Here is a 25,268-nt window from a genome sequence, read left to right on the forward strand (position 1 = left end):
TGTATAGAAAGTGAAAGTGACCATGCAGAAACTGAAAGTGTGTTTGTGTAGAAAGTGAAAGTATGTGGAGACTGAAAATATTAGTGTATAGGGTGAAAGTGTGTATAGAAAGCAAAGATGTGTGTGTATAGAAAATGAATGTGTGTGTTTAGAAACTGAATGTGTACATGCATAAATTAATGTGTATGTGTGTGTAGCAGAGGAATGTGTGTGTAGAGTCAATGTGAGTACGTAGAAAGTGAAAGTGTATGTAGAAAGTGAATGTTTATGTTGTGTCTTGAAAGTGAATGTGTGTACATAATGAATATGTGTGTGTAAAATATCTATGTGTGTGTTTAGAAAGTTTATGTCTGTGCTGGTGTGGAATGAGACTGTTTGTCAGTGTATCAGTGTGAAATGTATGTGTAGAAAGTGAATGAGTCTGTAGAAAGTGAAAGTGTGTCGGTAGAAATTAAAGGTGTGTGGAAAGTGAAAGTGTGTGAATGTGGAAAATGAAAGTGTGTGTGTAGAAAGTGAGGGTGTGTATGCATACAAAGTGATTGAAAGAGACACGTATACCCCAATGTTCATCACAGCACTGTTTACAATAGCCAGGGCATGGAAGCAACCTAGATATCCATCAGCAGATGAATGGATAAGAAACCTGTGGTACATATACACAATGGAATATTACTCAGCTATTAAAAAGAATGCATTTGAATCAGTTCTAATGAGGTGGATGAAACTGGAGCCCATTATACAGAGTGAAGTAAGCCAGAAAGAAAAGCACCAATACAGTTTATTAATGCATATATATGGAATTTAGAAAGATGGTAATGATAACCCTATATGCAAGACAGCAGAAGAGACACAGATGTATAGAACAGTCTTTTGGACTCTCTGGGAGAAGGCGAGGGTGGGATGATCTGAGAGAATAGCACTGAAACATATATATTTTCACATGTGAAACAGATCGCCAGTCCAGCTTTGATGCATGAGACAGGATGCTCGGGGCTGGTGCACTGGGATGATCCTGAGGGATGGGATGGGGAGGGAGAGAGAAGGGGGGTTCAGGATGGGGAACACGTGTACACCCATGGAGAATTCATGTCAATGTATGGCAAAAACTACTACAACATTGTAAAGTAATTAGCCTCCAATTAAAGCAAATAAATTAATTAAAGAAAAAAGAAAGTGAATGTGTATAGAAAGAGAATATGTGTCTGTATAGGAAGTGAATGTGTGTAAAAAATGAACATGTGTGGGTTTAGAATGTGCATGTATGGGCAGAAAGTGAAAACGTGTAGAAAGTGAAAGTATGTTTGTGTAGAAAGCAAGTGTATTCATGTGGAAAGTGTGTGTGTGGAAAATGAGTTGTGTTTGTATATAAAGTGAATGTGTGTTGAGAGTGAGTGTGTGCATGTGTGGAAAGTGAGTATGTGTGTTTATAGAAGGTGAATGTGTGCCTGAAGAAAATGAATGTGTATGTGTAGATAGTAAATGTGTGTGTAAAAGTTAATGTGTGTATAGAAAGTATGTGTTTGTCACTAGAAAGTGTATTGCATGTGTGTGTAGAAACTATGTGTGTGTAAAATGTGAATGTGGGTGGAAATTTAATGTGTGTCTTTAGAAAGTGAAACTGCATTACTGTAGAAAGTGAAAGTGTGTGTGGAAAGTGAGTGTGTGTGTAGGAAGTGGATGTGTGTAGAAAGTGAATGTGTGTGTAGAAAGTGAAAGTGTTTTAGAAAGTGAATGTGTGCGGAACGTGAAGGTATGTGTCTGTGTAGAAAGTGAATGTATGTGTATGTAGTGTGTGATTGTGTGTATATAGAGTGAAGGTATGTGTAAAAAGTGAATGTGTGTACAGAAAGTTGATGTGTTTGTAGAAAATTAGTGTGTTTGTGTAGAAAGTAAGAGTGTAGAAATTGAAGGTGTGTAGGAAGTGTGTGTGATTGTGGAAAGTGAGAATGTGTTTGTACAAAGTGTGTGTGTTTGGGTAGGAAGTGGATGTGTGTGTAAAAAGTGAATATGTGTGAGTTTAGAATGTGAGTGCATGTGTAAAAAGTGAATGTGTGTGTAGAAAGTGAAAATTTGTGCAGAAAATGAGTTGTGTATGTAGAAAGTGACTGTGTGTTTACAAAGTGAAAGTGTGTAGAAAGTAAATGTGTGTGTGCATAGAAAGTGGATGTGTGTGTAGAAAGTGAGTGTGTGTCTCTGTAGAAAGTGAATGTGTGTTTAGAAAATGAAGAGTATGTAGAAAGTGAGTGTGTGTAGAAAGTGAATGCACATGTAGAAAGTGTGTGTGTGTGTGTAGAAAGTGAATGTGGGTGTGTGTAGAATGTGTGTGTGTGTAGAAAATGAATGTGTGCATGTATGTGTGCAGAAAGTGAATCTATGTGTGTGTAGAATGTGAATGTGGGTGTGCACACACCGGCAGGGAGAGAGGCCCCAGGTGGGTGATGGGGCTCGGGGCACACACTGGCCATCAGCTCTTGGTGTATTTGCGCTCAGGCAGGGGTGTGAAATATGTGCATTTGCTGCCATACTTTGCAATAAGTCATGACAGTTACATCCCCTTGCTAAGATGAGAGGCATAGGTTAGTTTGAAGATTTTAGTTAGAATGACTAATTTTTAAGAAAAAAAATCTTGGGAATAATGATGCTATATTTTTTTCACTTCTTTTTCTTTTCATCGTTTCACTTATTTTTCCCTTGGAACACTTCACTGTGCTAGTCCTTTCCGCTGCCTGTTAACCAGAGAGGTAAAGAGCACAGACTTAAAAGGTGCAAAGTTTGTTCATCCTGCCAATTCTGAAACCAGATGCAAGTTCGAGGGGTTCCTGTAGTGACCCTCAGGTTCGGTGATTCAGCAGGTCTCACTGAAAGTGTGCTCCCTGCTTGTGCTTCTGCGCCTGTTGGAGCACATCACCATGTGCTTTAAGGAAACCACATCACTTATTTATCTAAGAAACTCACTCCTTCGTGGCAAGTCATGTATTTGACTGAATAAGGCAGGGTATATCCATAAGATATATCACTCAAACTTTGGTAAAGTGTATATGATCATCAGAAACATCCCAAATACCATTTTAGGAGAGTAGATAATCTGAATACTGGTAATAACTTTAGGAGTTTTCATTAATACCTCAAGTCATAATTGCAATGTTTTGAATCTTCCTGAGAGAGTTATACCAACAGCAAGTCTTTTTTAACGATTTTATTTATTGATTTATTTTTGGCTCTGCTGGGCGTTCATTGCTACTCAGGCTTTCTCTAGCTGTGGTGAGCAGGGGCTACACTCGAGCTGCAGTTTGCAGGCTTCTCATTGTGTAGTTTCTGTTATTGCCGAGCACAGGCTGTAGAACATTCAGGCTTCAATTGTTGTGGCTCCTGGGCTCTAGAGCTTGGGCTCGGTAGTTGTGGCCACAGGCTTGGCTGTCCGCAGCATGTAGAATCTTCCCAGATCAGGGTTTGAACCCACGTCTCCTGCATTGGCAGGTAGATTCTTTACCACTGAATCACCAGGAAAGTCCACAAGTCTATTTTTTTTAATCCCTTTGAATTCCTAAACATTGCAATGATATTCTCTTCCCTTACTCCCTTTTCCCTCATCCTTTAAAGTGTATTATTCTAAAAATAAAGAGGAATGTTAAAGACAGAGAAAAGAAACTCTTGAAATGATGTGATCATCATTACTTGACTTTATATAGCACTTTATGTTTTAACATCTTTTAGCATAGGCTAATTTTATAGCCATCTTGAAAGTGGCTGACTTAAGTGCAAATTTGAAAAAATGAAGTATGGATTCGTGGAATGCAATTTTAGAAAATCAACCTCAGTGCAGCTTTAATTTGCCTGATATGTGTATGAGCTTGGGTGAATGTATGCAAATATATGAAAGTTGAAGTATGATTGCCAAAATCTACTGGCATATCAAATATGAGAAGCAGGAAAGAGACGGAGACAGAAAACAGACTTAGACTTTGTTTAGTACAGTTGATGGTTTTCAAACGAAGAGAAATTCAGGGAGGTCAGCAAATTATTCAAGATTTTACTCCCTAGCTAGTACCTGGTTATTAACGTAACAGCATACACCCACCTACAGAAAAAGCAAATATTTGAAAATGTATTTGTCTTCACATGAGTGGGTTACTGGATTCACTTCCATAATTTTCCAGGTCTGATCATGTCTAGGAATATTTTGTATGTATTATGGCACAGATACTGACTATTTTTTCCATAACCCAGGAAGGTCCCCATGATGGTTTCCTTTGTGTCCAGGTGTGACTCTGGAGTCCGACTCCTGCCTTGATCCTGGGATCCCCGTGAATGGGCATCGGCACGGCAGTCACTTTGGCATCCGGTCCACAGTGACCTTCAGCTGTGATCCAGGCTACACGCTGAGTGATGACGAGCCCCTAGTCTGTGAGCAGAACCACCAGTGGAACCACGCGTTGCCCAGCTGTGACGGTAGGTGGGGCGCAAAGGAGCCAGGAAGACGTGCACAGATTTTATTTAAACAGTTTGGGTGGTGAGCACTTTAGGGGGTGATTCAGGATGTGACTGAAATGGGACTTCTGTTTGGAAGCTCTTAGACCTTAAAAACATGGCTGTTTAGTGCTTGAAGTTTATCTAGAATCTTCTCTACGAGGTAGAGCTCCTATTTATAGAAAGAATTTTCCCACAGCAAGCACATTGTATAAGATCAAGCCCACAGATCAGTAGATGAGTGTGAACAGAGACCCAGGAGTCCTGCCTCATCCCAGTCACTGCCCGCACAAAGGCTACAGTTCCCTTGACCCTGAAGATTCTATGCAGAGGAAGTCATGCAGGATGTTTCTTTGCTATTTCCAGCTTCTTTCACTGTGACATCCAGGGCATGGCACTTAACTGCACCTCCTTCATTCTCGTCATCTGTTTCCCTGGATAATGCACCACTGTTGTTTATTCCAAGATACTTTGTACGAGCATTTGATTTATTTTGAGCTCCTTTTCCTGCTTGTTTTGGCTAAGAGTGCACCCTCCTCCATCAATAATGTGTTTCCTTCCTCCTATTTATATTGGGTCACATACCTTTTTCTTATAGAATAATAAACCTTGCTTATGTATTTGGAGCCCTCTCTTTTGTTGAATCCATGTATTGTGAATGCTTTCTCTCACTCTGTCTCTGTCTTCCTCTTCTTGGTGTTTTTTTGAAGAATAGCATGTTTTCATTTGAAAATAATCTACTTGTTCAATGCATTCATTTGTGATTGGTGCTTTACAGATAGTGTTTAAGAAGGCTTACTACCCTCAAGTCATAAACATATTCTGTTGTTTTCTTCTGAAAACCTTTAAAAATTTTGACAGCTTTATTGAGGTATAATTAAAATACTATAAACTGCTTGTTTAATGTGAAAATTTTACTATGTTCTGAGATACCTATACATATATGAAACCATCACCATGATTAAGGATGTGTTCATCACCCTGAAAGCAAATGCTAGTTTTTTTTTAATGTCAAATATATACTTTAAGCCCATCTAATATTTTTGTAAGATGTGATATGGTGTCTAGATCCATTTATTGATAAGATTGTACTGTCTCTTCTCTGATGTGTGGTCTGTTCTGTCACACAGGTGGCTATATGTGCATGAGTCACTGCCTTTGTCCTTTTGTTTATCCATTTGTTGTTCATTCACTGAGTCATGTCCATCTCTTTGAGACCCCAAGGACTATGGCATGCCAGGCTTCCCTGTCCTTCACTACATCTCAGAATTTGCTCAACTCATGTTCATTGAATCAGTGATGCCATCCAACCATCTTGTCCTCTGTTGCCCCCTTCTCCTCTTGCCTTCAGTCTCTCCCAGCATCAGGGTCTTTTCCAATATGTTGGCTCTTTGCATCAGATCACCACAGTATTGCACTTTGGCTTCAACATCGGCCCTTTCAGTAAATATTCAGGGTTGATTTAATTTAGGATTGACTGGTTTGATCTCCTGACTGTCCAAGGAACTCTCAAGAGTCTCCTCCAGCACCAAAATTCAAAAGCATTAATTCTTTAGCACTGAGCCTTCTTTATGGGCCAACTCTCACATTCATACATGACTACTGGGAAAACAGTAGCTTTCACTATAAGGAACTTTGTAGGCAAATTGAGGACTCTGTTTTATAATACACAATCTAGGTTTGTCATAGCTTTTCTTCCAAAGAACTCTAATTTCCTGGCTGCAGTCACCATCTTCAGTGATTGTGTAGCCGAAGAAAATAAATTTGCCTTTTTTCCACTTTTTCCCCATTTATTTGTCATGAAGTGATGGGACCAGATGCCATGATCTTAGTTTTATGAATGTTGAAGTTTAGGCCAGCTTTTTCACTCTTCTCTTTCACCTTCATCAAGAGGCTCTTTAGTTCCTCTTCACTTTCTGCTGTTAGGGTGCTATCATCTGCATGTCTAAGATGGTTGGTATTTCTCCTGGCAATCTTGATTTAAGCTTGTGATTCATCCAGCCCAGCATTTTGCATGGTGAACTTTGCATATAGGTTACATAAGCAGGGTAACAATATACAGCCTTGAAGTACTTCTTTCCCAATCTTGAAAGTCTTTTGTTCCATGTCTAACTGTTGCTTATCTTTTTAATTTGTTTATTTTTAATTGAAGGGTAATTGCTTTACAGAATTTTATTGTTTTCTGTCAAACATCAGTAAGAATCAGCCATAGGAATATCCATGTACCCTCTCTCCCAAAACTCCCTCCCACCTCCTTCCCCACCCCACCCTTCTAGATCTTTACAGAGGCCCTATTTGTGTTCCCTGAGTCACACAACAAAGTCCCACAGGCTGTCTGTTTTACACATGGTAAAGTAAATGTCCATGTCACTCTCTCCACACATCTCACCCTCTCCCTCCTCCCTTCCCCCCGTTTCCATAGGTCTTTTCTCTGTCTTCCTTTCCATTGCTGTCCTGCAAATAAATTCATCAGTGCCATCTTTCTAGATTCCATATATATGCATCAGTATACGATATTTCTATTTCTCTCTCTGACTTACTTCACTCTGTAAAATAGACTCTAGTTTCATCTACCTCATTAGAACTGACTCAAATGTGTTCCTTTTAATGGCTGAGTAATATTCCATTGTGTATATGTACCACAGCTTTTTTTTTAGCACTCTCCATACACTCTTCCATTGTAGTTGTATCAGTTACATTCCCACAAGCAATGCAAGAGGATTCCCTTTTCTCCACACCCTCTCCAGCATTTATTGTTGTAGACTTTTTGATCATGACTGTTCTGACTGGTGTGAGGTAGTATCTTAGTGTAGTTTTGATTTGCACTTCTCTAATAACGAGTGATGTTGAGCATTTTTCATGTGTTTGTTAGCCATCTGTATGGCTTCTTTGGAGAAATGTCTGTTTAGGACTTTTTCCCACTTTTTGATTGGGTTGTTTGTTTTTCTGGTATTGAGTTGTATGAGCTGCTTGTTTATTTTGGAAATTGATTCTTATCAGTTGTTCCCTTTGCTATTATTTTCTCCCATTCTGAGGGTTGTCTTTTCAACTTGTTTGTAGTTTCCTTTGCTGTGCAAAAGCTTTTAAGTTTAATTAGATCCCACTTGTTTATTTTTGCTTTTATTTCCATTACTATAGGAGGTGAATCATACAGGATCTAGCTTTGATTTAGGTCATCAAGTGTCCTGCCTATGTTTTCCTCTAAGAGTTTTATAGTTTCCAGTCTTATGTTTAGGTCTTCAATCCGCTTTGAGTTTATCTTTGTGTATGGTGTTAGGAAATGTTCTAATTTCATTATTTTACACATAGCTGTGTAGTTTTACCAGCATCACTTATTGAAGAACATAGAGGTTTCTCAGAGGACAGATAAGTTGGTTTGGGATTCCCGTCTTTTTAAGAATTTTCCACAGTTTGTTGTGATCCACACAGTCAAAGGCTTTAAGCACAGTCAGTGAAGCAGTTTATCCATTAAGAAATTTTACTTTTTAATTCTCAGAAAACTTTCTAAAGAAATCTGGAGACAATAAATGAAAAACATTGACATTTCACTATATACAAATTAAAAGTTCCATTATTTTTATTTTTTAAATTAATTAATTTATTTTAATTGGAGGCTAATTGCATTATCATATTGTAGTGCTTTTTTCCCATACACTGACGTGAATTAGCCATGGGTGTACACTGCCCCTGTCCTGAACCCCCTCTCCCCACCCCATCCCTCAGGGTTGTCCCAGGGCACCAACTTAGGGTGCCATGTTTCATGCATCAAAAAGTTCCATTAAAAATTTTAAAAGGTAAAAGAAAATGGTCAGATTAGAGAAAACGATTGCACTGTCTGTGTAATATAATTTTAAATGAGTTTGTCCAATAAACACATGAAGGAAAATTAAACAACACAAATAAACCAATAAATCTGTGAGGGAAACAAACACGCTGATGACTTTCAGAAGTGAGCAAAGGCCAATAAACAGTGTAAAACAGGCCCATTTGACCAGGAATCAGGAAAATGCAAGTAAAACACAGTAATATACCTCCCTTGTTGGATTTGCAAAAAGAAGTGCAAAGTTCATATTATTTGGATTCATTGTGGGATTATTAATCTGCATGTGTATTCTGCATTGTTACTGGGAAATGTAAATAATATAGTTTCTTGGGAGAAAAAAAAGCAACTCGTAGTGAAATGTGTATCACATGTGTGAGCACATACATGTAGGTAACTACAGATACCCTCACAGTGTATGCACAGGAAATGACTGGAAATAGACAACCTAAAATTATAGCTTCAATATATATTTATAACCTACAATTATATATGTATATATAATATAATATAAATATATACATGATTATATATATTTAAAATCTGAAATTATAACTGCAAGGAAAATTTCTTCCCTTTTTGGGATGTTAGTAAGCTATCAGGGAGGGTGAAGAGAGACTTTTTTAGCTCTTCATTTTATGGTGTTATTTGAATTTTTGTTGCCATGTTTTATTTTTGTATTAGAAGTCTAATAATAAAAAAAATAAATAAAATTCATCTTTACGCCTACTAGTGTCAGAAGGATACTAGCTACTGTACTAATTAAAAATTTATAAAACTTGAGTATGGCCTAAATACTATACCAAAATGTTCACTCCTTATTTGGAGTCTTTACTAACAACAGTTCTTCTAAGAACACTAAGTATAAGGGCCTAACCCTTAAAAGACTTCCATGTTATTCACACATAACTGAATATCAATCAATATATTTTATTATATCACTTAATCCAAAATTTGTAAGTTAATCATATGAATAATTTTATTGAAATGTTTACATGATATACAAATTCATGGCTCTGTTGAATGTCATTGTGCAGCTCTAATGATTTTATGGGCTAGAGCTAAAAATGGAATTTAGAAATGAAACTTATACAAGTTGCTCTCTTTTGTGCACTTGCTTTTGAGGTAGGTCGGTTGAGCATCTGCTCCAGTGGGGCTTCTCGAGTTGTTTCAACTATAGATTTCCCAGTGTGAGCTGGAGAGACTGAGAGTGTAGGGTCCCCTGGTCATTATTCCACCACTGGGCGGTGGTGTATGATGGTGCTAGTCCAACACAGAATACAGCCCAGTCATCAGATCAGCTACTTAATAGATTCTTGATCTGGTGAAGAAAACTGACATATAAAAATGAGAGATTTATCCTAACCAACCTGAGACCTGTCATTTTGAATGGACTCTTCTCAAAAGAGAACAATATGCGCATGTTATTGTTGACTTGATGTTTGCAACTTGCTTTGTTGAAATGTTTTAGTGTCTATCCAAGACTATTTTCCGCTTTTATCCAGTCATCCTCATCCTGCAAGTCCAGGTTGCACTCCACCTTCACCACCTTCACCAGAATTCTTCTGCATTTTCTCCAGGTCACTAGCTTTTCTGACATCCATTTCTCCCATATGTAGTTCTAAAAGTCTAACTTTAGCGCTTATAATCCAGTCAATCAAATGGTATATAGTCTTAGTCCATTTGAATTGCTATAACAAAATGCTGCAGATTGTGTGGCTTATAAACTACTGAAGTTGTATTTCACTATTCTGGGTGATGACTCTCTTTGAGATCAGGGTGCTGCCAGCATGGGCCCTATATTGGGGTGTAGACAGCCATCTTCCCAGTGAGTCATCTCATGGTGGAAAGGATGAGGGAGCACTCTGGGACCTCTTTTATCAGGGTTCCAATCCCAGTAAGGGCGTCCCTAGTGGCTCAGAGGGTAAAGCATCTGCCTGCAATGCAGGAGACCTGGGTTCGATCCCTGGGTTAGGAAGATCCTCTGGAGAAGGAAATGGCAACCACTCCAGTACCCTTGCCAGGAAAATCCCATGGACTGGGGAGCCCAGTATGCTACAGTCCATGGGGTGGCAAAGAGTCGGACACGACTGAGCGATTTCACTTTCAATCCCAGTAATGAGACCTCAGCCCCCACGGGGCTTCTCTGGTGGCTCAGTGGTAAAGAATCTTCCTGCCAGTGCAGGAGATGTGGGTTTGATTCCTGGGTCAGGAGGATCCCTTGGAGAAGAAACTGGCTACCCGATCCAGTATTTGTGCCTGCAAAATCCCATGGATAGAGAAGACTGCGGGCTATAGTCTATGAGATCGCAAAGATTCGGACATGACCGAGCAGCTAAATCACCACCACAACCACCAGCCACAGTTCTCATGACTGGATCACATCAGAGGCCCCACCCTTGATACCATCACATCAGACCTTACGATCTCAACATGAGTTTTGAACATGCAAACATTCGGACTGTAGTGTTTACATATTCACATTTAATCATTTAGTACAGTCTCTTCTAGGAAGTAGCAATTGAAGAAGAACTCATCTAAAATAGAACCCTGGGATGGGAATCCAGTGCTGAGTAGAATTTCTCAAAATCTAATATGCAAAGAGGCGTTCTAGGCAGAGGAAATGAGCAAGCTCACCTGAGTTGATCAGTGTGGAACTTTCTGCAAATTCCTGGAGGTTCAGCGAAGGAGAGTGAATGGAAAGAGTGGAATGACCAGAAGGAAGTTTTCTAGAAATGGCATGGGCATAGACTGGAAAGGGCCTTATGTGCTTTGCAAATATCTGAGATGCTGTATATTTGTTTTCCATAGAAAATGATCAGGTGCGTTAGACGTGTGCATTTTATGTATTATTGTCTCCCAATTTAAATTTATGTAAATTTGGAGTTTAAACTTTCTCAAGAGATTGGTAATGTTAACTATTTGCTTATGCTTCCTTGTAACCTATCTCAGATAATAATGCATTTGTGATAAAAGGTGATTAATAAATCTGCACACTTTGGGAGATTTTAGAGTTTGTGAAAGTTTTAGTCTGTCATGGTTGACTGTTTTCATTTAACCTTAAGAATTATTTTTGTTGCCTTTGCAAGTCATAAGCCATCTCCTAAACCCTATGTGTTTTTATTGTGACAAATAATACATCAATAGGATATTTACACTTTCAAAAATTCACAGCTCTCAAAAAGGAAAGAAGAAATCAGAATTAATTATAATATTTTATATCACCATGAAAAAAGGTAAATTCTATCAATATCTCTCACATCATATTAATAGCATTGCTACATTTCATTTTTTTTCTATTTATACTTTAGATACTCAGGTTTTGAAGAAGCAAAGTGAACATTGCAATAAATTGACCCTATTTTATTTGGTGAAAAACAAATGTAAGAAATCTTTGGAAAAGTTTCTATATTTTATAAATATTTTTGTAAACTCTTTGTTCTTTCTGCAAGCATTTATTGGAAAACCACTGATTTTATAAGCATACAGTTGGCAAGTTCATAATCTATTAGAACAGAGAGAAGAAAGACTTATTTTTCAATCATCCAATGAAGTAAATGCTCTATTAGACACAGGACAAATGGTTGAAAATACAGAGATAAAAGAACTTGAAAGGCTTGGATGAAAGCTTTCATGATGCATCTTTAGTAATGAGGTTGAGAGGAAAGAAAAGGCTGAAAGTGAAGAAGCAGTGAGAATCAGGCATAGAGTCATAAACACGGCCGGCAGGGACTGAAGGAGAGAGGTGTGTTTGCTGAGGGTGGGTGCTGATCAAAGGCAGTTCAAGGCCTCTCAGGCCGGTCCTGTGAGCCTGGCCCTGATTCCATGGGTGAGAGGTCTGAGGCTTGTGTGCTGTGTTCAAAGAGAAAGCTGGGACAAGGGCAGGGCCACCTCAACTGACCGGGTCTCCTTGATCCACGTTTTTGTTTTTTAAATGATGGCATTCTGTAGAAGACTTCTTTTGAGGAAAGGATTTCCATATAAATGAATGAGTGAACAAAAACAACTTCTGTAGGGCATGGGGAGTCCGCAAATAATCTGAAATGAAAATGGAATAATGTATTTTGTTACTCTTTGTAAATTTTTAAAAACCAATACCAATATTAATAAAAGGCATTCTTATTTTATTTTTCATGGAAAAAAAAAGTAACCCCATTTAGGTTTTTGCTTTAAATAGAACTTTATTAACAGTTTAAAGGAAAAAAAAAAAGAGGAAATAATAGAAAAAGTAAAGAAACAAATCAGCCAGTGTACTGCATGCTTTCATGTGCTAGTCTCTTCAAGGAAGAAGCAAGAGTTAGGAGGCAGGAGGTCAAGTGGACACAAACAAGCTGAAACACACCAGTTACAGAACTTGCCAGAAGTGAGAGGTGAAGACGCAGGAAGTGAGGGGAGAGTAGGGACCCACAGGTTTCATTCTGAAATGCTTAGAGAGCAGTTACCAGTCCAGCTGTGGTTTGAGAAAGACGTGAAGGGTTTTTTTGTTTGTTTTTTAATTGGAATGCCATTGCTTTACAATGGTGTGTGAGTTCCTGCTGTCCAGAGATGTGATTCAGCTGTGTGTGCACATCTGTCCCCTCTTTTTTGTGTTTCCTTCCCATTTTGTTCACCAGAGAGCACTGAGCAGGGTTCCCTGAGCCCTGCAGCAGGTTCTCACTAGTTGTCTATTTTATACAAAGTATCAATAGTGTATGGGGCTTCCCAAGTGGCTCAGTGGTGAAGAATCTGCCTGCCCCTGCAGGAAATGTGGGTTCCATCCCTGGGTGGAGAATCTCTCCTGGAGAATGAAATCGCAACCCACTCCAGTATTCCTGCCTGGGAAATCCCATGGAGAGAGAAGCCTGGTGGGCTACAGTCCATGGAGTCACCGAAGAGTCAGACAGTTGACTGAGCGTGCATGTGATAATGTATATCAGTGTTTAAATTGTGACTCTGAAAGCTGTGAGGTTACAAGTTAGATCTCGATTCAGTTCAGTCACTCAGTCATGTCTGACTCTTTGCGACCCCATGAACTGCAGCACGCCAGGCCTACCTGTCCATCACCAGCTCCCGGAGTCCACCCAAACCCATGTCCTTTGAGTTGGTGATGCCATCCAACCATCTCATCCTCTGTCGTCCCCTTCTCCTCCTGCCTTCAGTCTTTCCCAGCATCAGGGTCTTTTCAAATGAGTCAGCTCTTTGTATCAGGTGGCCAAAGTATTGAAACTTCAGCTTCAGTTAGAGTTGGCGCTGTGGAAATAAACGGTATCTTTCAGGGAGCAAGTAGAATCTCTCACCTTTTCTTCCTCCCCCTTTTCTGCTGTTACCTCCCACATGGAAAATGACTAGCTCCTGTGATATACTCCTGCCTTCCTCCAATCTAGGCAGAGTAGACACTTTAAAATAAAATTAGTGAAGGCAGGTTTCTGGTTCTTTGAAACAACGACTGACTTGTTTGCAAACTTGAATTTCCTGGAAGACTTTGTGCATGGTCTGAGAAGACCAGGGAGAATGTGGGAATGACAGAAGCTGATGACAGCAGAATCTGCAAGGGGAGGGTTTTACTTAAAAGACCAGCAGGAACCCAATGGCCTTGTGGTAAATTGGCAGCTACTGGCCTGTCACCGAGCCAACTGTTAGCCCTGGGTGGACTGACTGTCGGCCTTGCCTCCACCCTTTCTTTACTCACTTGGCGTTCATCGCCAAGGCCGCGTGGACATCACTTGCCCCGCTGAACTCTCACCGCACCTGCCTCTGAGAACCAGTTAGGATTCTTGTCCTCAGAATAAATCATGCTTGGCTATCTTTTTATTAATTTATCTGCCTTTCCCACCTGAAAGTAAACTGGAAAAACTGGAAAAGCCAGGGACTTGTCTGTCTTATTCATAGGAACAACCCAGGTTTTAGTCTTTTTATCTATATCTGCATTCACAGTGTTGATGATCTCATCTTTCTACCCCTTGGTCAAACCTCTCTCATGGGATCGAAACTTGCATATCCAATTACAGCTCCAATCATTCTGCATGGATGTCTAATAAGCACCGCACTTGTGTATCCAAAACTGAACTGGTTTAACTTTCAAAACCTGGTTCTCCCCCACTCCATTTTTCCCACTCAGCCTTAGAACCTTATGCTCATCGCACAATCTTCCTTTTCCTTTGTGGCACACACATCCCATTGACAAGGAAATCCTGTTGGCTCTATCTGCAAAACATGGGGTTTCTGACCACTTCTCACCACATCTCTGCTGATGTTCTGTCCAGGGTCTTACCTGTTTCGCTTTCTGCCACCCAACCCCCTCCTCACATATCAGCCCAGCACCCAAACAAAAAGCCAGGTGGGCCCGCGTCAGCCTCTGTGCGGGGCCCTTGGGCGGCCCTTCATCACACCAGAGATGGGCCATGGCCTGGGTGGGATCTGACCCCATAGACCCAGGGCCCAGGACTCTCTCCCTTCTCTCCCCACCCTCCCCACCAGATTGCCCCCCACTCCAGCAGACTTTTATTTTCTTGGGCTCCAGAATCACTGTGAAGGGTGACTGCTCCTTGGAAGAAAAGCTGTGATAAATCTAGACAGCACATTAAAAAGCAGACACATCACTTTGCCAGCAAAGGTCTGTATAGTTAAGGTTATGGTTTTTCCAGTGGTTGTGTATGGATGTGAGAGTTGGACCCAAAAGAAGGCTGAGCGTCAAAGAATTGATGCTTTCAAACTGGGGTGCCAGAGAAGACTCTTGAGAGTCCCTTTGGACAGCAAGGAGATCAAAGCAGTCAACCCTAAAGGAGATCAACCCTGAAGATTCAGTGGAAGGACTCATGCTGAAGCTGAAGTGCCAATCCTTTGGCCACCTGATCCGAAGAGCTGACTCACTGGAAAAGACCCTGATGCTGGGAAAGATTGAGGGCAGGAGGAGAAGGGGACAACAGAGGATTAGATGGCTGGATGGCACCAATGACTCAGTGGACATGAGTTTGAGCAAACTGCAGGAGGTGGTGGGCAGGGAAGGAGGACAGGGAAGCCTGGCATGCTGCAGTCCGTGGGGTCACAAGGAGGCGGGCACGACTGAGCGACTGAACAGCAACCAGCAGCCCACTCTCGCTCTGGCCTTCATCCTGGTGATTTTGTCTTCCTGCACATTCTTCCCCACATTGCCAAGTGCTTCCTTCTTCTGTCTCAAGTCTTTCTTCACAGGCCACCTCCTCAGTCAGGCTGCCCCACCCCCGACCCCATTTATTCTGCCCCATGCCTGTTCTTTCTTCTGCATTTTCTTCCCTGGCATGTGTCATCTTCCAACATTGTATATAATCAGTCATTCATATTATATTCTCTCTTCTTCAGCTGCAACATGCACTCTGCCAGAGCAGAGATTTTTGTCTATTTTGCTCATAAATAGCAGGTGCTTGGTAACTATTTTTTGAATAAATTAATGTTAAATGCTATGTTAATGTTACGTTTTTTCATAATAAAATGTGTCAATGTAACTTTAAGATGTGAAAACTTTAGCCTCTTAAAGTATTCTAGAACTCTTTTCAAAATTTTCTATTTTGCTGGCTTTTACCTACCTCTCAGTTTGTATATTCAAAGAAATTATGTTTTCTTAAAATAACATGCTGAGTGAGCATGGTGAGAAATATCACTTTTTCTACAAATGAGCTCATTCTTTTCTGAGTGCTATTTATGGAACGGCTTTTCTGACACATGATTCAGGATCTTCATGTGACAGTGCACGGGGGTCAAGGGTCCAGAGGACCTGGAGACTGACTCAGGGCTGAGGGCAAGGTCCCTTGCCCTTCCCCCAGCTCCCAATGTGCCAGTTTGATCTGCTTTGATTCCTTGCTGGTTCAGCTCTTCCATTCCCAGGAAACGTTGATAAGACTTAAGATAGAAAAGAAAAGAAAAAACACTTTTCAATTGTTTGCAAAATTAAGTTATATAAAGTTTATTCACATTTTAAATTATCGATATCTTGCTCTTTTTCAAAAATTTTTTATAACTAATTATAAAATATTAAAAAATTAAAATTAAAAAAAAATTAAAATTTTAATGTTATAATGTTGAGTTGGGTCCTGCCACACAGCAACATAAATCGGCCACAATTATACATACGTTCCTCCCCAGCCTCCGGTCCCCCACCCCATCCCTCCAGGTGTTCACAGAGTGTCAGACAGGGCCCCTTGTGCATCACAGTAGCTTCTCACCCAGTGTGAGATGGGTATCTTACGCCTGATAGCGTGTATATGCTGATGCTACTTTATCCAGCTATGCCACTCTCTCCCTCCCCACTGTGCCCACAAGTCCATTCTCTACGTCTGCATCTCCATTCCTTCCCTGCAAATAGGTTCATCAATACCATTTTTCTGGATTCCATATATATATATATATATATATATATACACATTAACATACTGTATTTGTTTTTCTCTTTCGGCCTTACTTCACTCTGTAGATCCATCCACCTCCCCAGAGCTGACTCAGACTTTATGGCCGAGTTGTACATATGTCCTGCATCTTTATCCAATCATCTGTTGTTGGACATCTGTGTATTGTACATAGTGATGCTATGAACATCCATTCGTAGTATCAACAGCTAATGTCTTGGGTATTTAATACATATGGGACCCTGTGAATTGTGTTCTACGAAGCCAGTTGTTACAAACAGGTACCCTAAGAGATGGCTTTTATCACTATGTTCAGTTTTAAGATAAGACAGATGTGCAGGAAGGAGGACGAACTACTTGCCAAAGACCAGAGAGTCAGAGACAGGTCAGCCTCTGAACTCATCACTTTCTGGCATCAAGGTCTAAGCACTGAAACCTCCACAGGACACTGATTCCTAAACATCTCGACTTCCTCCCTCAAGTGATCATGTACAACTTTCTTTTTCTTCTTTCAAAAATGAGACTGAGACATATTGAACAGGGCATATGTTGTTGTAAAGGATTTAAATTCAGTGAAGTGCTACCAAGAATGCTGGCAGCTCTAGAGGATTGGAATCATTAAGACACAGAGATGTCGGTAGAGATGGAGAAATTTATTATAAGTTGACTCACATGATTACAGAGACTGTGAAGCCATCAGATCTGTGGTCAGCCATCTGGGGACTCGGGCCCCAAGGGTGTGGATTCCAGTCTGGAGGCCAGCGGCCTCAAGACTCAGAAGGAGCTGATGCTTCCTTTCAAGAGTGAGGATAGGAAGGAAGCTGATGTCCCAGTGTGAAAGCCACCGGGCAAGATGTGTTCCATCTTGCTTACAAGATGCTCAGCCTTTTTGAGCTCCTTGAGCCTCTGACCTGTTGGAAGTGGCCCACCCCCCCAGGGAGGGTCACCTGCTCTCCTGGTCCGCCTGCTCCAGTGTCACCTCAGCCAGGAGCATCCTCACAGCCGCACTCAGAATGAAGTGAGGTCCAAGTCTGTGCATCCTGTGACGCAGTCACACAGACGCATAGACCTCACCGTCACAGGAGGGTTCCACTTCAGCTGGTATAGCCTACTCTGGGGTGTCTCTCCAGGTTCTGTACTACTTAGCTCTTTGTATATGAACTGACACATTGCGGGCAGAATTAAGTTTTTGCTTTGTCTTATTTTTCATGGAGGTGACCTTAAATATTCTTTTAGTCCTTGTGCAAATTAAATGCCACTTTAAAAATATTTTATTGGAGCAATCATTGTGAAACTTTAATACTAAAATGATCTCTCTTTATTATTTAAGCCCTCTGTGGAGGATACATCCATGGAAAGAGTGGAACAGTTCTTTCTCCTGGGTTTCCAGATTTTTACCCAAACTCTCTAAACTGTACATGGACCATTGAGGTGTCTCATGGAAAGGGTAAGAATATTACAGATTTCAAAAATATAAAATAATTAACTACATCAAACATGGGAACAAAAAACATTGATGTGTGAGTAAGTAAGATAACTAATTTACTCATATATGTTTTGATTACTAACTGATTTTTAATAAGATTCTAGAAGAAAAATAATCTTTAAATTATTGGTACATTCAAGCATAAGTTGATTCCTTATTTTATTCTCTATTGATCAGATAACTTGAATTTATGCCTGTAAACATAAGCTTGAAAATCTGGTGCAATGCTAAAGAAAAGAGGCATGCATTATACAAAATGTGAATAACACTTAAATAAAAGGAGAAAAATAATTATCTAACTTCTCATTTCCATGATAAATCTAAGCCCATTCTTGTACTTGCCATGTGTTCTAACTCTGATGAATATTATTACACATAATGAGTAATTGTATGTTACAGAGAACTTGGCTTTTAAAAGAAAAAAAAGAATAAGCAAGTTATGAGTGACCAGGGTTTTGTAATCATAAAAATAAATATTTTTATTAAAAAGATCTGTTCATGGTTAATTATATTCACTATGTATAGGAATTCAGAAATAATACTTTGTGGGTATAGCTACTAGGGGATCATGTGCCCAAAGAGCCACATGAAACTAGGATTTCACAACTGTCTTCCCTCAGTTGTGTAAGTTTCTGTATTAAACCTTCCAAGCCTGGTGTTTCTGAAGGACATGTTTACTATCAATGGGAAAGGAATGGTCCTTGTCTCCTCAGTCACAAATGCTTGTCCTGAGGGGCTCTGCACAGTCCATTGAACCCTCCTGCCGAGTTTAGTTATGTATTTATGTTGGAACCTGCATCCGTAGCTCTCTGTATATCCATGTGTCTAATCTGTGTCTATATCTATACCTATATACGCCTGAAAGAGAGAAGGAATAAACAGCAAAACCAAATGTTTCAGCGTATATAGGTATAGATACAGACACAGATTACCCATTCATTCTCTGTACTTTTCTTTCAAACTTCATAATTCAGATTGCATTTTAAGATTGATTTTGATTCAAGACTTTGATGCCTAGAAGGAATTCTTTCCCTGATTATTGATTCTATCAATACCCCCTTACTCCCTTCTCTGCTCTTTCTCTCTCTCTCTCTCTCCCACTCACCATCTGCATCTCTGTCTCTCTGTCTCTGTCTCTCTCTCTCCCTGTCTCTCTGTGTTCCTCACACTGACTCCATCTCTGTCTCTCTCTGTCTCCCTCTCACTGACTCCATCTCTCTCTCTCTGTCTCCCTCTCACTGACTCCATCTCTCTCTCTGTCTCCCTCTCACTGACTCCATCTCTCTCTCTGTCTCTCTCTCACTGACTCCATCTCTCTCTCTCTCTGTCTCCCTCTCACTGACTCCATCTCTCTCTCTGTCTCCCTCTCACTGACTCCATCTCTCTCTCTCTCTGTCTCCCTCTCACTGACTCCATCTCTGTCTGTCTCCCTCTCACTGACTCCATCTCTCTCTCTCTCTGTCTCTCTCTCACTGACTCCATCTCTCTCTCTCTGTCTCCCTCTCACTGACTCCATCTCTCTCTCTGTCTCTCTCTCACTGACTCCATCTCTCTCTCTCTGTCTCCCTCTCACTGACTCCATCTCTGTCTCTCTCTCACTGACTCCATCTCTCTCTCTGTCTCCCTCTCACTGACTCCATCTCTGTCTCTCTCTCACTGACTCCATCTCTCTCTCTGTCTCTCTCTCACTGACTCCATCTCTCTCTCTGTCTCTCTCTCACTGACTCCATCTCTCTCTCTGTCTCTCTCTCACTGACTCCATCTCTGTCTCTCTCTCACTGACTCCATCTCTCTCTCTGTCTCTCTCTCACTGACTCCATCTCTGTCTCTCTCTCACTGACTCCATCTCTCTCTCTGTCTCTCTCTCACTGACTCCATCTCTGTCTCTCTCTCACTGACTCCATCTCTGTCTCCCTCTCACTGACTCCATCTCTCTCTCTGTCTCCCTCTCACTGACTCCATCTCTGTCTGTCTCTCTCTCACTGACTCCATCTCTCTCTCTGTCTCTCTCTCACTGACTCCATCTCTCTCTCTGTCTCTCTCTCACTGACTCCATCTCTCTCTCTCTCTGTCTCCCTCTCACTGACTCCATCTCTCTGTCTCTCTCTCACTGACTCCATCTCTCTCTCTGTCTCTCTCTCACTGACTCCATCTCTCTCTCTGTCTCTCTCTCACTGACTCCATCTCTCTCTCTCTCTGTCTCCCTCTCACTGACTCCATCTCTGTCTCTCTCTCACTGACTCCATCTCTCTCTCTGTCTCTCTCTCACTGACTCCATCTCTGTCTCCCTCTCACTGACTCCATCTCTGTCTCTCTCTCACTGACTCCATCTCTGTCTCCCTCTCACTGACTCCATCTCTCTCTCTGTCTCTCTCTCACTGACTCCATCTCTCTCTCTCTCTGTCTCCCTCTCACTGACTCCATCTCTCTCTCTGTCTCCCTCTCACTGACTCCATCTCTGTCTGTCTCCCTCTCACTGACTCCATCTCTCTCTCTGTCTCTCTCTCACTGACTCCATCTCTCTCTCTGTCTCTCTCTCACTGACTCCATCTCTCTCTCTCTCTGTCTCCCTCTCACTGACTCCATCTCTGTCTCTCTCTCACTGACTCCATCTCTCTCTCTGTCTCTCTCTCACTGACTCCATCTCTGTCTCCCTCTCACTGACTCCATCTCTGTCTCTCTCTCACTGACTCCATCTCTCTGTCTCCCTCTCACTGACTCCATCTCTCTCTCTGTCTCTCTCTCACTGACTCCATCTCTCTCTCTCTCTGTCTCCCTCTCACTGACTCCATCTCTCTCTCTCTCTGTCTCCCTCTCACTGACTCCATCTCTCTCTCTCTCTGTCTCTCTCTCACTGACTCCATCTCTGTCTGTCTCCCTCTCACTGACTCCATCTCTCTCTCTGTCTCTCTCTCATTGACTCCATCTCTCTCTCTCTCTGTCTCCCTCTCACTGACTCCATCTCTGTCTGTCTCCCTCTCACTGACTCCATCTCTCTCTCTGTCTCTCTCTCACTGACTCCATCTCTCTCTGTCTCCCTCTCACTATTTCTCTCTGCCTGTCTGTCTCTCTCTCTCTGTCTCTCTCTGTTTCCCCCTCACTGGCTCCATCTCTCTCTCTGTGTCTCCCCCTCACCGACTCCGTCTCTGTCTCTCAGGAGTCCAGATGATCTTCCACACCTTTCACTTGGAGAGTTCCCACGACTACCTGCTGATCACCGAGGACGGGAGCTTCTCGGAGCCAGTGGCCAGGCTCACGGGCTCGGTGCTGCCTCACACCATCAAGGCGGGTTTGTTTGGAAACTTCACAGCCCAACTTCGGTTTATATCAGACTTTTCCATTTCCTACGAGGGCTTCAACATCACATTTTCAGGTACTTTGCGGTCTTATCTTCTTTGGCAGTAATCGTACCATTGTCTGAAGAAGTGCACACGTGTGTGTGTGTGTGTGTCTGTCTGTCTGTCTGTCTGTCTGTCTGTCTGTGTCTGTGTTTACAGGTAAATGGCTGACCAGTGGGAAGGTCTAGGTGGTGTAGAGGAGGAGGTGAGACCCAGGGGCAGCTGCCTGGAAGCCCCAAGACATTGTTTGCCACACGGTCAATTGTAAATTCTCATCCCCGCAAATTTGCTAATATCACTGCCTTCTCAGTCTCTTGTCATCAGTGCTATCAAAACCTCTGAGGACACTGTCCTTACTGGGGAATGTGCTCAGAATTCACTGTGGTCTTGTTTTGGGTCCTACCTTCCAGGAGACTCAGTACTTGTGATGAGAGCCACCTTTAGGATGAAAAAAATGTGACCATGTGCAATCGAGGATAAACTTCTTATTGACCTTAATGCCATCATTAAAGCAACAAAACCATACTCCAAAATTAGGAAACATTTTCACCTTTATTATAAAATATAGATAATACTTGTGAGAGGTTTATGTAGTTTCAGCCATTGTCTGTATGTGTTAAATTACTAAGAATGGTATTAATACATTTTTATAGGTGAGAAAAACCAGTACAGACAGTTAACGGGTCCAACATGTGGGGGATAATTTTAATCACTTAAACAGTGTTCCACAAGCATTGGGGTCAGATGTCCTGCCAGGTCTCAGACACACCCCAGATGACAGAAGCAATCACTTCTCTCAGATAACTGACTGGTGTAAACAATTATATTAATTTCCATTTGTGTATCTGATACTTTGGCAAAGAAAGTGGTTTCCCACATCACGTTTCACTGCCCAGAGCTAAAGTAGTTTTCATAAGGTGGTCTCTGAGTCTTATAATTACAAATAGTTTCTTCTATTTTTATTGTTCCAGTTAATTCCCTAATAATTTTTGATGCCACTCATCAGATTCTTTGCTAAAATATCTGAATATTTGTTATCTCCTTTTCTGAGGCTAAAACTCTTTGTAGAAGTATTTCCTGTTCCTCTTTCACATCAAGACAATTCCAGTCCAATATCTTACACATAGTATGAATTAGTTAAGTTGTCAATAAACACTTACTAAATATCACATGATCATTAAAATATATAAAATGAAATATATAAAAGCTTTTTTAGCTTTATTGAAGTATGATTTTCAAATTGAAATATTGTTTTGTTTTGTTTTTTAAAAAGACTTCTCAGGGATTTTAAGATGCTCTGAATCATTTTCTACTCCCTGTAATTATGACCAGTTGCCATTTATCTTAATCTGACTTTGTTGCTTTTTCCTGTTATTTCACTGCATTAATGGAGCTTTCCAGACAGGCTCAGACTACTTGGTATCTTCGAAATTTGCTGCAATCAATGGTAATCATGGAATTGGCCACTTTCTATATCAAAGACTTAAATCTTCCTAACGCTAATACCTAAATCTATCTCTCTGTGTGTTCTCCCAGGGTAGATCTCAATTAGAATCGCTGTGAGACTATCACTCCACTCTCTTCCTCCTTTCATCATGATCCAAAATGAATTTAAGCAGAATACTCCAAAGACAGAAATTGGCAGTGGTGCCAGTCTGTGGATCTGTGCTGTAAATGTTTCTCAGGAGTCTGTGCAACCTCTATCCATTTTGCACCATCTCTTTCTTAATTCCATCACTCCCCACACACAGCCACAAGTGACGTAGCTACAAGGGGGCTTTTGACTCCAGGAGTCAGAGGGCAGGTGTGAAGTTGGCTGTCTCCTTCCATAAACTCCCTCAGCAACAAAGCAAGGGAACAAGAACAACACACACTTTCCTGTGTCTTTGTAGCTCTTTGGGGCAGTTTTAAAGTATTTTTAAATTTTAAGACCAAAGTGGCAGCACTTTTTGAGCATGTGTAACAATTTATTTGCACACCACCCATAGAACGCAGTCTATAAGACTTGCACAAGGAGTCATGTTTGTCTGTGCTCTATCACACATGCGCACTCAGTCAGGCTAAGAACAAAATACATTGAAACCAGGCTGTGAATGATTGCCAGTGACACTAGCACAATGGAGTTTATTTTTTCTGCCCAAAGAAGTAACAACTTTATTGTGCAAATGAAACATTTGCTCATCTGAGGATTTTTCAAATATTTGTTCCAAATCAGTATGCTCTTATATCTGGATTTTTTTATTCCTTGTTAGTCTGGTTTGTTTCTGTCTCTTTTAGAAAGTTTATTGAAGTGATTTCTTAGAAGGCTCAGTGGGTAAAGAATCTGTCTGCTAATGCAGGAGACACAAGAGACCTGAGTTTGATACCTGAGTTGTAAAGATCCCCTGGAGAAGGGAATGTCTTCCCACTCCAGCATTCTTGCTTGAAGAGTCCCATGGACAGGAGAGCCTGGTGGGCTACTGTCCATGGGGTCACAAAGAGCAGAACACGCCTGAGCGCACATGCAAGCACAGACATTAAAGGATCATTTGACAATTTTGTCTCCCAGTCCCTGCAGATATGAAGGGATATTGGGAGAGAAGAACTCAGACAAGAAGTCATGTTTGTCTATACTGTATCACACATGCAGTTTGTCTATACTGTGTCACACATTATCTGTCCCTGCAGATAATGATGGGATATTGGGAGAGAAGAGCTCAGTAGTCCAGAATGTTTAGGTCAGGCTGTCTACCTTCCCGGATCCATCTGCTCTACTTTGAACGTCCATTTCTGACTGTTCTCTGTGTCCACTTACTATTCTGACATCCCTTCACCAGGTCTATGATTCTGCCTTCTGAATGCCAACTTTCTGTGAGTTCACATAATTTCCTGGTCATTCTCTTCCAAAGATGAGAATATGGGCAGCTCAGTGCCTTTACAGATGTGGTTTCCTCTTCATTCAAAGCCTTTCTTCATCCCTCACCAAGCAAATTCCTCCCTCCACAGGTCCAGTACTATCTGTTCTTCTTCCTAGGAAGTCTACCATTATGTTTTGGTATGACAAATAAGTATTTATTGGGTTGAATTAAATGATATTACTTTTCCCCTTGCTGGGTCATATTAAAAATAAGTCAAATTAATGATCTTATTTCCGGAGTGACCAGAGTAATTTGAATATGTTAGAGATCCAGAACAGAGTTTGTACCTAAATGAAAAACAGGACAAAGACACTGTGGCCAGCATGGCACTCACGTGTTGGCCAGTAAGTTGGGTGAGACAAGGGAAAATGGGGAAAGAGATTTCTTCTTATGAGGTAAGGACACCAGTGGTAAAGCTTGTGGGTGATGGGAGTAGAAAACATGGATTAAAACTGAGAAATACTGGGGGAATGATAGTTGAATTTATTATGTTTATTGAGAATACAGAATCCACAGTTAAGAGAGCTGGAAATCAGGAAGGGGAGGCAATTTGTTTTCAGAAGAACCAGCACACTTTCCCCACCACCTTAGGAAAACCTGTCTTTTGTCTCCCCTTCATTGTGATAATGCTCATTCTTTAACTGTCACATTAACTTCTTTGAAACTCTTTCTGTCATTCAAATCCCTGATGGTGGTCACCATTTGATCCTATCTGACTAAGCACTGGGCATTAGACACTGAAGAAAAAGACAAGAAGGAGAAAAATGGCCTGAAGGATGGATCTTGAGACCAATGACACTGCAGATGCAACTGTACTGTTATAATTGAGGCTTGAAAGAATCAACACCATAGAATGAGACAAATATAAAGTGTTATTAGCACTGTTATTTTGTACATTTAATC

General features: G+C 41.0%; 1 protein-coding gene across 1 annotated transcript in view; it reads left to right on the plus strand.

The window, feature by feature from the left end:
• Nucleotides 1–25,268, plus strand: part of CSMD1 (CUB and Sushi multiple domains 1) — a 1,985,846-nt gene that overhangs the window by 1,617,100 nt on the left and 343,478 nt on the right. The window contains exons 18-20 of the mRNA XM_070460176.1: nt 4,261–4,449; nt 17,975–18,091; nt 21,288–21,503. Of these exons, the coding sequence (XP_070316277.1) occupies nt 4,261–4,449; nt 17,975–18,091; nt 21,288–21,503 (522 nt within the window). The remainder of the gene's footprint in view (nt 1–4,260; nt 4,450–17,974; nt 18,092–21,287; nt 21,504–25,268) is intronic.

This window comes from Odocoileus virginianus, chromosome 32 (genome assembly GCF_023699985.2).
Source record: "Odocoileus virginianus isolate 20LAN1187 ecotype Illinois chromosome 32, Ovbor_1.2, whole genome shotgun sequence".
In the NCBI taxonomy this organism is placed as follows: Eukaryota; Metazoa; Chordata; class Mammalia; order Artiodactyla; family Cervidae; genus Odocoileus; species Odocoileus virginianus.